At 41.7% G+C, this 14,085-nt stretch overlaps 1 protein-coding gene across 3 annotated transcripts in view; it reads right to left on the reverse strand.

The window, feature by feature from the left end:
* Positions 1-14,085, reverse strand: part of LOC126248403 (amidophosphoribosyltransferase-like) — a 286,462-nt gene that overhangs the window by 21,848 nt on the left and 250,529 nt on the right. For all 3 annotated transcript variants that reach the window (XM_049949356.1, XM_049949353.1, XM_049949355.1), the window contains exons 2-6: positions 8,438-8,586; positions 6,447-6,568; positions 6,092-6,240; positions 692-944; positions 45-278 (exon numbers count right to left, since the gene is read on the reverse strand). In XM_049949356.1, coding sequence (XP_049805313.1) covers positions 45-278; positions 692-944; positions 6,092-6,240; positions 6,447-6,568; positions 8,438-8,586 — 907 coding nt within the window. The remainder of the gene's footprint in view (positions 1-44; positions 279-691; positions 945-6,091; positions 6,241-6,446; positions 6,569-8,437; positions 8,587-14,085) is intronic.

Below are 14,085 nucleotides of genomic sequence, written 5' to 3' on the forward strand. Positions count from 1 at the left end.
TACACAGTTATCCAGCTTTCAAAGACTCCACTCTGTTGACGTACCTTCAAAAATACTATCAGAGCGAGCAAAGTATACGTATTCAAAGATACAGAAAGCTTGAGGCTTTGCATTTGGTCTGGAAACAATGCTAATTGTCTTGATACCATGTTTAGTTAATTCCACAATTTCACCAGGATACACTTCACGTACATAACGAGCTCCAATTGAAAGAAAGCCGCAAGATTCTGAAGAAATAACCCAACCTTCACCTTCTTCCTCCTCTTCTGATGGCTCACCTGCAACAGCGAGATATACTTAAATACCACTGTTTTTCACTTTCTGATGTTAAGTTCCATCACTTACTAAGGCCATGCCATAATGATTCTCTCAATAAATTGGTTTTACACATAATCCTTAGCACTGTATCTTATTACAGACAATAGTATTCATTTTGTTACCAACTCATTAAAATTTCATGAAAATGTACAAATAATATTCTTTAGAAACTATATAAAAATGATAACACACAAAATTCTTTGCAAAAATAGTTTTAAATTACTTTATGCCACATTGCATGCAACTCAAAAATTATTTGTCTGTCGTAAATCAAGGAATCAATGTGTATCAGTTCTTACAGGTAATGTGGATTAAACTCAATGAGCAACCAATTTGCTAAGTATAATGCGGTAAATGTATAACAATAACTTACTATCTTTAAGTTTTATGGGTACTATTTTCCCAATGCAAAGTGGTCTGTTGCCGTAAGGATCTCTTACTCCATATATATGATCATCCTGCATGATCACCAATGAGTATGAGAGTGGAGCAAGTTGCATCAGGTGTTTTATCCTTGCTGGCCAGTCAGGGCCATTTGTTTCACCATCAGGTGGATTCAGACAAAGAGCTTGTGTGATCAGTTCACTGTCCGAGTGTGTTGAAAGACCAACACCACGAGCCAGCACCTATTTAGCGAAAGAGACAATTAGAAACAGGAAAGACTTTAAAGACATATTCAGAATATACCAATTATATAACATTCCATTGTTCTATTTTAAATAGTGGAAAAAGTAAACATAAATCACTCAGCATGAAGGAGAGTTGTTAAGAGATCGACTAGAACATAAACAAAATTTAAATTGTTACTAAACTTTCAGCCATGTTCTTTTTTTTCATACAGGTGAATGACTAAAAAATACACACACACACACACACACACACACACACACACACACACACACAGAAGAAAGAGAGAGAGAGAGAGAGAGAGAGAGAGAGAGAGAGACTCACTCATTCACTACTACCACCACCACTGTCCTGGAGCTGCAGACTGACTGGTGTGAAGGGTTGTGTCAGATGGAGGGAGGAAGAAAGGAAGGAAGGAAGATTCAGTTTAATGTCCCGTCAAAAGTGGGGTTGTTAGAGATGAAGCACAAATTCAGATTATAAAAGGAAATATGTTGTGAATTTGCCTGGAACGATTTAAGGAAATCACAGAAAAACCAAATCCAGAAGACCAGATGGGATCTGAACAATCATCTTCCTGAATGAGAGTCCTGTCTGCTAACCACTGTGCCACGTAACTTGATGTTTCAGGTGTAGGCAGTATAAGGAGCAAGGAGGAGTTTTGGTGAAGGGAGGGGAGGGGAGGGAAAAATGATGCTAGAGCTTAATGTCCCATTGATAATGAGGTCATTATGGATGGAACAGAAGCTCAGTTTAGTGAGAAGGGGGAAGGAAATCAGTCATGACCTTTCAAGGGAACCATTCCAGAATTTGCCTCATGTGATTTAGGCACATCATGGAAAAATCTGAATGGCTTGACAGTGATTTGAACAGTGGAGGGAAAAGAGCCCAACACCAGGGCTGGATGGGTAGCAACGGTATGAGACAGAATTGTGGCACATGAGTCATGACCCTGTGGAAGACCCCCAGCGCAGCCACCTAGTGCATCGTATACAAGGGTAGTTTGGAAAGTTCTTGGAACAGAATAGAAAAAAAGTACTTACATCACTGAAACTTTTTTTATTTTCAATGTAGTCTCCTTGTAGGTTAATGCACTTGGTCCAACAATGTGCCTGTGCCTTGATATCATCTCAAAATTGAGTTTCCTCCAGGTCTGCAAAATAGTTGTCAACTCCGGCTATCAATTCTTCATTTGAAGTAAATCTTAGTTCACCAAAATAAATTTTCAGTTTTGGGAAGAGATTGAAGTCTAATGAAGCCTTATCAGGTGAATAGGGTAGGTGTGGCAACAATTCATACCTTAGTTCGTATAATTTTGCCATGGCGAAGGCACATGTGTGCAGGCGCACATTGTCTTGATGGAAGATGACTTTCTTCCTTGCTAAACCAGGCCTTTTTTTCGCGTATCTTTTCTTGAAATTTGCCCAGGAGGTTAGCATAGTATTCTCCAGCAATTGTTTGCCCAGTGGAGAGATAATCTACAAACAGAATCCCCTTCAAATCCCAGAACACTGATGCTATGACCTTTCCTGCCGAAGGAATTGTCTTTGCTTTCTTTGGTGGCAGAGAATCGGCCTGTTTCCACAGCTTTGACTGTTGTTTTGTCTCTGGGGTATAGTAGTGCACCCAAGTTTCATCTGTGGTCACAAACCAGTGAAAAAAATCTTGTTCATTTCTCCTAAAATGGGCCAAACATTGTTCCGATATGTCCATTCTCATGCATTTTTGATCCAGCGTCAAGAGTTGCGGCACCCATCTTGCAGATACTTTTTTCCTTTTCCAATTCTTCAGTTAAAATGTGATATACCCTTTGGGATGACATCTGGCAAGCATGAGAAATTTCACACACTTTCAATCGGCAATCCTCCATGACCATTTTGTGCACTTTTGCAATGATTTCTGGAGTAGTGACACATCTTGGCTGACCCCTGCATGCATCACCATCCAAGCTCTCCTGACCAAATTTAAATTCATTTGTCCACTTGGCAACAGTTGAATATGAAGGAGCAGAGTCTCCAAGTGTATTCTGGAAATCAGAATGAATGTCCTTTGCTTTCATACCTTTCTTTACGGAGTACTTAATCACTGCTCGAATCTCTATTTTTTCCAGCTTTGCAAATCACTACGCGGGAACAACAACAGAGCCACATCACCGCCACAGCTCTCTTCCAAGAGCACTGACATGGCATGTGTTTACAGGCAACAGTTCAATGAATATTACATGAAGAACTCGTTGCACTATCACTGATCTCTCGTGGTGATTCCGAGAACTTTTCAAACCATCCTCTTACTTCTCTCGTCACAGGTTTATCTTACCCTATCAGAGGCAAGTACATCTGTGAAAGCAATAATGTCATATTCCAACTCTGGTGTAACTTGTGGACAGACATATGTGCATATGAACACTAATCAGATGTCCACACAAATGAATGATCACTGCCAAACTGTGACCAAGAGTAAAATTGAAACTTAGCAGCAGATAATGGCAGTGAGCACAACATGCAAAACATCAATGCTTGCTTCACAGTCCATGACATTTGGAGCCGCATCCCCCCCCCCCCCCCCCATTTTCCACCTCAAAATCAACTTCTGCGAACTATATACATAGATGGGACTGGTCCTAACGACACATCCTTCAATCCTGCAATTCTTCCAGCCCCAATTTCATCTGTCCCCTATCCATCTATCTGCCAATTCACTACATTAATCTGCACTTGCACTGTCCTCACTCCAGTCTCCCTGATACCACATTCGTCTCCCATGCCACTGCTGCCTCTTTCTCCCAGTCATCAGTCCTCCTTGCTTCCACCACTCTCTTCTTCACCACTAAAGCCTGTTGATCTCACTCACTCCACACCTCAGTGTGGCTACAACATTCCATAATGTTTCTCTCTCTCTCTCTCTCTCTCTCTCTCTCTCTCTCTCTCTCTCTCTGTGTGTGTGTGTGTGTGTGTGTGTGTGTGTGTGTTTTTCCAATCTTGTTATGTGGATGTTGACTGCTCAAGGCCTGAACTACACGGTATGTCGTTACCTCTTCTGCTTCCATTATTTGTGTTACATCCAAGGAATTGCCAGTATCATACTGATCCATTTTGATGCTCATAATATAACCTGCGTGGTTACTTAAAGATCACAGAAGCTTGTTATCATATCTGAAGGAGGAAAAAGAGAGGCACTAGAATATGGATCTGGCCATTAAAATACCAACATCAAAGAAATTTAGGATAATAGTTTCTGTCTTGGTATTGATACTGCACACAGAAAGAAGTGGCTTTTCTCATGTCTAGAAACTGTTCACAGTGTTATAAAGAAGCTACTGAAAATTTCATGAAGAAGCTGCTAAAAGAATTATTAACTTTTATCATTTCAGTGTCTGGTCAGATTTCAATACCTGTTTTAACATAATTTGAGTCAACCAAATAATAATGCATTGTACTTTCTTTATGTTTCTTGTGAATTTGTCTCTCTCTTTAAAGTGTTTTGTTATTATGTTGTTATATCTACATTCACAGATGACAGAGAAAGACTGAATAGGCAGATCTGCCAGTTTCTCCCTGTATTCAACCAAGAGTATGCTAACTGAGATGCTTTATTGCCCAGTTCAGCAAAAAAACCTCATATTAGAAACCAGACCTTAATGGAAGTTCTGAATAACTGTGTTCTGCAGAAGGATTATTTTGTAATCATGCTGTTGATCTAATTATATTAGCTCTAAACATATCTGCTTGGTATGTAATTATTCTTTCTCATACATTAACAATGGATATAACAACCCCAACAATTAAAATAGTGGATCCAACACTTGATAGTTCATTTTGTAAGTTACTTTATAGTTAAGTACATCACCTTGATAAATATCAGAAATAGTATTGAAATTATCAGCAAGGAAAACACTGCCTCTGAAGCTGAGGTTGTTCATGTATGGCAGTGATGTCATGCTTGACTCAGAGGTTAGCCAGTTTGAATCCTAGTGGTAAATGAAATTTTTGCCATGAGTATTTGGCCGGCAACAGGGAAAGTGGTCCCAATTAAATTCCAAATCTCTTTGCAGTGTCTCGTGAAGTGATGGTATGTACCACTGCCAATGGTGAGCAAATTGCCAGATGGGTGCATTAAGCTTGGCAGCCTCTTGATTCTATTCGAGAGAAGTAGGCTGTGTGTCGGCATCGAATTTCAATCTCTCCTTTCTCTTGATACCACCACCACCACCACCACCACCACCACCACCACCACCACCCTCTAACATAAACATAATGCTACACTATATATGCATCTGTTACACTTACCTACACACTGCAAATACCCATTCAATACAACTCTCACATACCCACAAGGAAAGGGGTTAATGCATGTAGAGGAAGAACACCTTTTCAGACTGGCTGCTCAAACCACCCCTTGGGTTATTTCAGCCAAGAATGCCATATAACTTTTACATTTCCTAACATAATATCCTCTGCAACATTCTCTAGCAAACCTTTCATGTGCTACAAAGTGCTGTGAAAGTCTAATTGGACTTTAGTATTTTGACATAATAATTAAAGGTCATTCTCACAGCTTTATCTTGATATGACTGCTGCTGATTTATTTTATTTTATTTTTTACTGCATCATGAATTTGTCACACTGAGTCCCAATATCACTGCCACAGAAAGAGGACATAACGTAGACTTGTGAAAGACAGTTTACTGGAGTCACTGTTACAAAAGGTAATGTAAAAATAATTATCCTCTCACAAATCAGCATTGTGTTGGGTTGGGTTGTTTGGGGGAAGAGACCAAACAGCGAGGTCATCGGATTAGGGAAGGACGGGGAAGGAAGTTGGCCGTGCCCTTTCAAAGGAACCATCCCGGCATTTGCCTGAAGTGATCTAGGGAAATCACGGAAAACCTAAATCAGGATGGGCGGACGCGGGATTGAACCGTTGTCCTCCCGAATGTGAGTCCAGCATTGTGTATTGGAGATACTAGTGATATATAAATTGCATATCTCTGTACTGCCTACAGATGTTAAAGTAATGATTAATTTTGTGAAAAACTTTTTTAATTTTAACAGACATCTTGCATGTGATGTGATTACTCATCAGAGCTTAAAAGGGCAACAGCTTAGAACTGACAAGGGTACATTAAGGAGTTATATTTTTCAATTACCATCTTACGTAGTGAACCACAGTTAACAATTTCTCCATTATGAGCAACTGCAAGAGGACCGTGGGTTGTATGAACAACAAATGGTTGGCAATTAACTTCTTCAGATGCTGCACTTGTTGAGTACCGTGTATGTCCAATTCCCAAATTGCCTGTAAAAACAGATTTAGCCATCAAACTTTTTAGGTAAAATTTTATAACACAGATTTTTATTATGATGCAATATTTTACAAATAACCAGTTTCACGCTAACACAGTTAGCTAATACTATAATACAGAAGATGCAGATGTACTGCAACCACACTGTTCTATTTCTTTCAACAGTAAATCTAGAACAATACATGTAATCAATGCCTACCTTTTAATTTCTTCATAGATTCATCATTAAATACATTATTTATCATGCCCATGCCTTTATGGACTCTGAAAGATTTGGCATTGTTTCCTTCACTGGTAACTATTCCAGCACTCTCCTGTCCTCTGAAAAGAGAAAGTCATAGATTATTATCGCTGCAATGCTTACACACACACACACACACATTTTCTACAAGATGAGTCAGGAGGAAAGGTATATGCTTTGACAGTTGGTGGAATTAGTGATTCTGGACAAAAAAGTCATATGAACATATGTCCTGTTCTTAAAAGTTTCTGAGGAAACTGATGAATACATTGGGGGACAAGACAAATGTAGGTGATAGTACATTAAACACTGTGTACATTTCCTCACAGAAGATGTTCGAATAATACGAGGGTTGCCAGAAAGTAATGAACTGCATTTTTTTTTCTCAGCCGAAAACAATATCATGAATGCAAAACATTACATATGTATTATTTGAAGTCTCCTGAGTGAGTGCGCCAAGTTTCTGTCACTTCAAACAGATAGTGTAGCTGCAGGACAGTTTCAGAATGGCTTCTGTAGGTGATGTAAGTTACAAGCAACATGCAGTCATTGAATTACTCACTGCAGAGAAAGAATCTATGGGGAATATTCACAAATACTTCTGCAAAGACTACGTGGCATCTGCAGTCGACAGAAGTACAGTTAGTCACTGGGCACAGAGGGCGAGTTCATCAGAAGGCGGTTCGGCGAAGCTCCAGGATTTGCAGTGGTCGGGAGACCATCCATAGCTGTCACAGCATGTCTGCTGATGTTGTCATTCGCCATTACAGGATGCCACTCGTGGAAGACTTTTCGAGAATGATGAGGTGATTCATATAGTGAAGCACTGGCTCCGCCACCAGGACAACGATCGTTACTGACAGGGCATACATGTCCTCCTTTCACACTGGAGAAAGCTCATAGAATGGGATGGAGATTATGTGGAACGATAGGGTGTGTAGATAAATCACCATTTTTTCAAGTGTGTAATTCTCATTATGTTCAACAAAGAATTGTTGAAGAAACATGTGGTGCATTACTATCTGGGCAACCCTCACAATAATTTCATGTAGCTCACTGGCCTAAAGTTCACCATCAACCGCAATGCATTTTGCAGTTCTTGTAGACAGCTGCTGTGTAGCTGATCTCAGCTCATTAATACAGTCCTTTAGGTCAGCAAACACACACAGAAAATATGAGTGATAAGTTCCTCCGTTGTGTCCTCTCTGCATATGTAGACTCTGCTCTTATGCCAACCCCACAAACAGTAATCTAATAATAGGCCAACAAATGACTACATGGTGACCAGTCCAATGCTCAGGATATGTTTCAGTGAGATACTGTGTCACTTCTCAAGTGAAGTGTGCACTGAAAGGGTCAGTAAAGAGAACACTATGTAATCTAATGCTGCTTTGATAGTACTTGCATGCAAGTGCTGGTGAAGAAGGACATGCGACTGACACTCTTTATTTTCAAACACTGGATGTCAGATATGGTTAAGAAAAGGGCATATGTTCCTCTGACTGTTGTTCCCAATCACCAGTACTATCACCCCTCAAAGCATGTACTTTACCTCCTGACTCATCCTGTATTATAAATCTCTTGAAAAATGGTGCAAGAACTAAACATTTCCCAGTTAATTATTTCCTCCATATATTATCTGTGCCCATATTCTAGAAGCAGCTGACACGCTAAAAACTCCGAGATAAAAAGTGTCAAATGCAGAATGTATAAGTGATAGCTATTTGTGCACAGATTGCCAAACAAGAAACTGAAATACCAGGAAGGGGCAATAGAGTCACAAACACACTCACATTTCAAATTAATTGACCTGGCAGAGTTGAATTGATACCTTCTAGAACATGAGCTGAGTTATGGAATGCTATTGTTTCTACAAGGTTATTATAAAAACTTTCTCGAACTCTCAAACACATATCAATAAAATAACTGGATTATAAGTTGTCCAGTACCTGTGCTGTAGTGCCACAAGCCCTAGGCAAATAACTTGGGCAACATCAACCTGTGTGGGCCAGTCGCCGGCAGCTATACAGCCAAACACACCACATTCGTGTGTTAAGCCAGTCTCTTCCTTGTTTACTGTGGTTACTTCCTCTGTCATCTGAAATTAATAACAATAATGTTAATTTGATATTAATCTAGTAATTATTATTATTATTATTGTTTTTGTTGTTGTTACAAGACTGACGTTAAAAAAATCAGAACACCAATAAATGATTAATGTAGAGTAATGAAATTTTGGGAATATGTTCGACTATTTACCATATTTAAGTGATTAACATTGCAAGATGACATGTTAATGTATCCTCGAGACAAGCCATTGTAAATGTGAAACATTGGTACATTAATAACTGGTATAACCGCCAGAATGTTGAATGCAAGCATGTAACTGTGCATGAATTGTGTTTTACAGGCGCCGGATGTCAGTTTGTGAGATGGAGTTTCAGCCTTGTTGTACCTGATCGGTGAATACAGGGATGTTTAATGCTATTTGCGCATGATGCTAGGGTTGTCGTTTGATAATATCCCAAATGTGCTCGACTGGAGACGGATCTGGTGACTGAGCAGGCCAAGGCAACATGTCAACACACTGTAGAGTATGTTAGTTTACAACAGCGGTATGTGGTGTTATCCTGTTGGAAAACACCCTTGCGGCCTGGCCACTTGTGTAGAACACTACCACCACATAAAGATGCCCACTCATAAACTAACTGGCCCTGCTTCCAAAAACAAATCTGACACGTTATGTAAACTGACGTTGGAGTGAAGAGAGAGAAAAAGAAAGGGAGGAAATTATTGATGTCAGCTGCATTGGGACTATATGCGGGATCAGCAATGAGTGAAAACGTGTGCCGGATCGGGATTCGAACCCAGGATCTCCTGCGTATTAGGCAGCTGTATTAACCACAGCGCCATCCGGACACTGTTCATCGCAACTGCGCGGACTTTCTCGGCAAGGCCGATCCAAACTCCAACCTAGCATAACCCATACGCAGCTCCCATCAATGTCCTCCATGCCTGCTACTTTGAGAATTCCGCAGGAGGTCGAATGTAATTGTGCACTCGCACTGAAAGTGGTGGATTCATTGCCCATTGCGGCGAATCAATTATATGAATGTGTGGTGTCTTCTCCTTCAGACATGGCCACTGCACACAGGTGGCGCTAGATGGGCGGTCCGCGCAATTGCGATAAACATTGTGTCCAAGTGATGCAGCACACAACTATCTACTAAGCAGGAGATCCCCGGTTCAAATGCTGGTGCGGCACAAATTTTCATTCATCGCCGCTGATTCCGGATACAGTCCCGATGCAGCTGACATCAACAGTTCCTTGCCTTTCCTTTCCCCTCCCCCCCCCCCCCCCCCCCCACTTCAATTTCCCTAATATGTATCACAGCTACGGTTTCCGAGCGCTGCCTGTTCTTTCGGACATGCCCGAAAGAACAGCCACCACGCAGTGATATAAATCTGACGCAGTTCGTAGGTACATAGGCTCAGACGACAAAATCACAAGATGAGTGAGCCAAGACAGCACGGGAAAGACCACCCCACCCCTGTTCCCTGTCCCTACTAAGAAAAAAAAAATGAGAGTAACTTCCTGTGGCACAAATGACTGAAAAAAAAGAAGACACGCTTACGTAGACATAGCCTGCAGATTTGTTTTCACAGTTCTACTACGAAGTGAAATACTGATAACAGTAACACTTCGATTTTATATTGTGTAAATTAGGACTTTGTTGAAGAAGTGTGTGTTTGTTCGTGTTATTCTCCTCAAATTAAATAAATGTCAAATTTTTGGATGGACGCTTTTAAAATCGTATCTCTCTGAATTGCAATTTCCTGGATGAAGTTCTGCTTCTGAAATGTACTGAACACTGATGCGAACTAATTATCGTCACCAACACTAATTATCGTCACCAACACCGCCACCACCTTTGATATTTATCCAATAGTTTCGCATCCTCTGGCTGTGTCGTTCCTCTCCTTTGTCCGTAAGACAGCTCAAGTGGTTTGTCATGGAACGTCACTGGGTTAAGAATTCTCTTGAGAGACGTCCTATTATAATAATCTTACGAATAGGAGTTATGTTTGTGATGAGTAGGATGAGGGGGGGGGGGGGGGGGGGGGGGGGAAGAGGACTAATACAGTAGCCTCGCACAGAAACGAACACTAGGTACTACTGATTACATCTTCATTGATTTCAGCCGGCCGCGGTGGTCGTGCGGTTCTAGCGCTGCAGTCCGGAACCGCGGGACTGCTACGGTCGCAGGTTCGAATCCTGCCTCGGGCATGGATGTGTGTGATGTCCTTAGGTTAGTTAGGTTTAAGTAGTTCTAAGTTCTAGGGGACTGATGACCTAAGATGTTAAGTCCCATAGTCCTCAGAGCCATTTGAACCATTTGAACCATTGATTTCATCCCCATTTGCATCCATTCATTTCATGTTACCTACATTAAATCAGTAAACATAGGGATCTCGAAGGATAAGACGTAGTTGGTTGTTGAGCTCAAGGCTGTGGGCTTATGTAATATTGTCTGCATCCCCAAGAGACGGGCGGGAACAGGTTTCTCTGGCCATTCAGTGCGACCACTTACACAGGAATGCGGCTACCTGCCCAAGAGGGATCTATCTCCAGCCCCCGCTTCCTTTCTTCCGTGCAAGTCTGTCTCTCACAAGATTCGCTTCGCGGAACGTTCCACTCCCGCTAGAACGAGACATCTCTAGGCTCACAGTCACAACCAGCCTAACAAAAACGTCACGCACTTTGGCGATCAACTACACATCCAGCGAATATTATTGGCACGATTGTAGGTCGATTCACACTGGAACTCAACGCAGCGGAACGTCACCGTCAAATGGAGCTACACTAGATGTCACTTCACTCAGTCCAGCGCCGAACGTGAAACTGAAGTTCGAGATATTATCTGTGATACACGAAGTCGGAATCTACTATCCGAATTATGGAACTAAAAATTATATTAGAATTTGTTAGCTGCCAAAGCAAAATTCGTAACGGATTTTCTTGACATAGGTAGTATGGTGAATTTTCCATGTGGCTGATGAATGAACGAATAGTACAAGTGTCGTCCTAATACTTCGAAACGTCAACATATGTGTGACCGAGAAAATATGTAGGCCTATATACGAGGGGACTCGAAAAAGTTACACATTGTTACGGCAGACCATGTAATTTTTATTGTATGCTGAACTACACTTCAAAGTGACAGTCGTGCATGACACTATTTTTCAACAAGTCACCAAGTCTCTGCGAACAACGGTCGTGATGTACTACCAATCGTTCAACTCCTCTAAGATAAAAATTCACTCCTTAGTCACGGAGTCATTCGAGAACCGCTTTGTGAACGCCTGGTGGAAAATCTCAACCCCACCAGACGCTCTTTCAATTTACCGAAAAGGTAGAAATCGCATGTACAAGATCTCGACCGTACAACAAATGTTTCCAAACTTCCCATCGAAAACGCTGAAACAGAGCTTGTGTTGTGCGCGCCGTATCGAGATGCCGCACTCTTGCGCAGGTGTAAAATGCCTTCGCTTACTTTTGCACGCTCTTGTTTCTTACGTTCTTTCCCGCGTACTTCACTTTTGCTGTAAGCTTCAACCTGCCGCGCCATTTCACTCGCACTGTGTGATGCACCTATTATCCGGGCCGCAGTACAACTGTCTGCTCGAAGGCCAGAGCAAGTATTCTCTTGTGACAATGTGCCGCTCTTATTGCACAATGACCATAACGTGGGACGACATGTGAAACTTACTTCCTGACGGCGCAAGGAATAAACGTGTCAAACTATATTTACCTGGCAAAACGCAGCGCCGTTTTTACTATCGGCCGTGTTTTGTTTTCTTGTCAAGTGCTAAATAACGTCAAAATGGCGGTATTTGCCGCCTTCAGTATAGCTGCATTTTTCAGTATTACACAAAGGTGTTTAATTAAACCTTTTAACCTATTTTCGTTCTTATTTACACACAGTAGAGGCTTCTCTTGTCCAGTTATTACAGTACCCAAGTAATTCTTGTGTTTCATATTGTTTGGGCATTTGTATGGGAACACGCGTAGGAAAATATCCAAGCTCTCGTGCAACCTCCGCAATGTGCCACGAAATCAAATCAGTCCATAAATACTGAGAAGACATAAGATCCACTGCAGTAACATGAGTTAGCGCGGTGAAATGAGGTTAACTTCTGATGTTAGCAGACGATGCCATCGGCATCCCGTCAACGTCCGGATCCTCGACGACGTTCCGTTCCTTTCCGTTCCACTCTGATGGGGAAAAAAAGGACGGGGAACTCGTCAGTGAACGAAGATACGCGTAAGGTCTACGACTCCTAACCTAACTACCGTGAAGCGCATGGTAGAGGCTATGTCCCATTGCAACTGTTATTAGGGCTCCAGTTCCACTCACTGCTTAAACGCCTCTGTGCGCGCTGTAATATTATTAATCTAATCTTGTTTTCGCGATACCTATGTGAGCGATGCATAAGAGGCTGTAATATACTCTTAGAATCATCACTTAAGCTGCTTCTAGAAACTTTCTCGTACGTTTTTACGGGATATTTTGCGTCTATCTTCAAGCGTCTGCCAGTTCCTTTCTTTTAGCATCTTCGTGACACTCTCCCATGAGTGAAACAAATCTGTGACTGATCGTGCTGCCTTTCTTTGTGTACGTTCAAGGGCGAGGCAGTTCAGATACGTCACCACGAATATATCCAGAACGAGTAAACACACATTCGCGTGATGTGTCACTGCCAAATAACATACCTCGGTGCATCTCTACATCCACATCGATACTCTGCAGATCACATTTAAGTGCCTGCCAGAGGGTTCACCGAACCACCTTCCCAATTCTCTATGATTCCAATCACGTATGAACACCTATATCTCTTTCCGTACGAGTTCCGATTTCCTCTATTTTATCGTGGTGATCGTTCCTTCCTATACAGGTCGGTGTCAATAAAATATTTTCGCATTCGGAGGAGAAAGTTGGCGATTCGAATTCCGTGAGAAGATTCCGTCGCAACGAAAAACTCCTTTCTTTTAATGATTTCCAGCCCAAATCCTGTATCATTTCTGTGACACTCTCTCCCACATTTCATGATAATACAAAACGTGCTGCCCTTCTTTGAACTTTTTCGATGTACTGCGTCAGTCCTATCTGGTAAGTATCTCACACCGTGCAGCAGTATTCTAAAAGAGGACGGACAAGCGTAGCGTAGGCAGTCTCCTTAGTAGGTCTGTTACATTTTCTAAGTGTCCTACTAATAAAACGCAGTCTTAGACCACAGGTAGAAAAAACCGCTAAGGTAACTGAAAGAAATACACAATGAGACGAACAGAAATGATACTTTTATTCAAAGACAATTACACTGAAGTCACTGCGAAGGCACCTGAACAAGGCGGGACATCGTTCTTAATAGGGTGTGTGGCTACCACGGACGGCAATGCATGCTATGCAATGTGCTCCCTTGCTGGCCACAAGGCTGGTTAGAATTCTTGTTGCAGGGCGTACCATTCCTCCAGCTGTGCGGCTGACAACTGCTGGAGGGCCGTTGGAGCACGTGGGTGTGCTGCAATACGTCCCCC

Source organism: Schistocerca nitens, chromosome 3 (genome assembly GCF_023898315.1).
Source record: "Schistocerca nitens isolate TAMUIC-IGC-003100 chromosome 3, iqSchNite1.1, whole genome shotgun sequence".
Lineage (NCBI taxonomy): Eukaryota > Metazoa > Arthropoda > Insecta > Orthoptera > Acrididae > Schistocerca > Schistocerca nitens.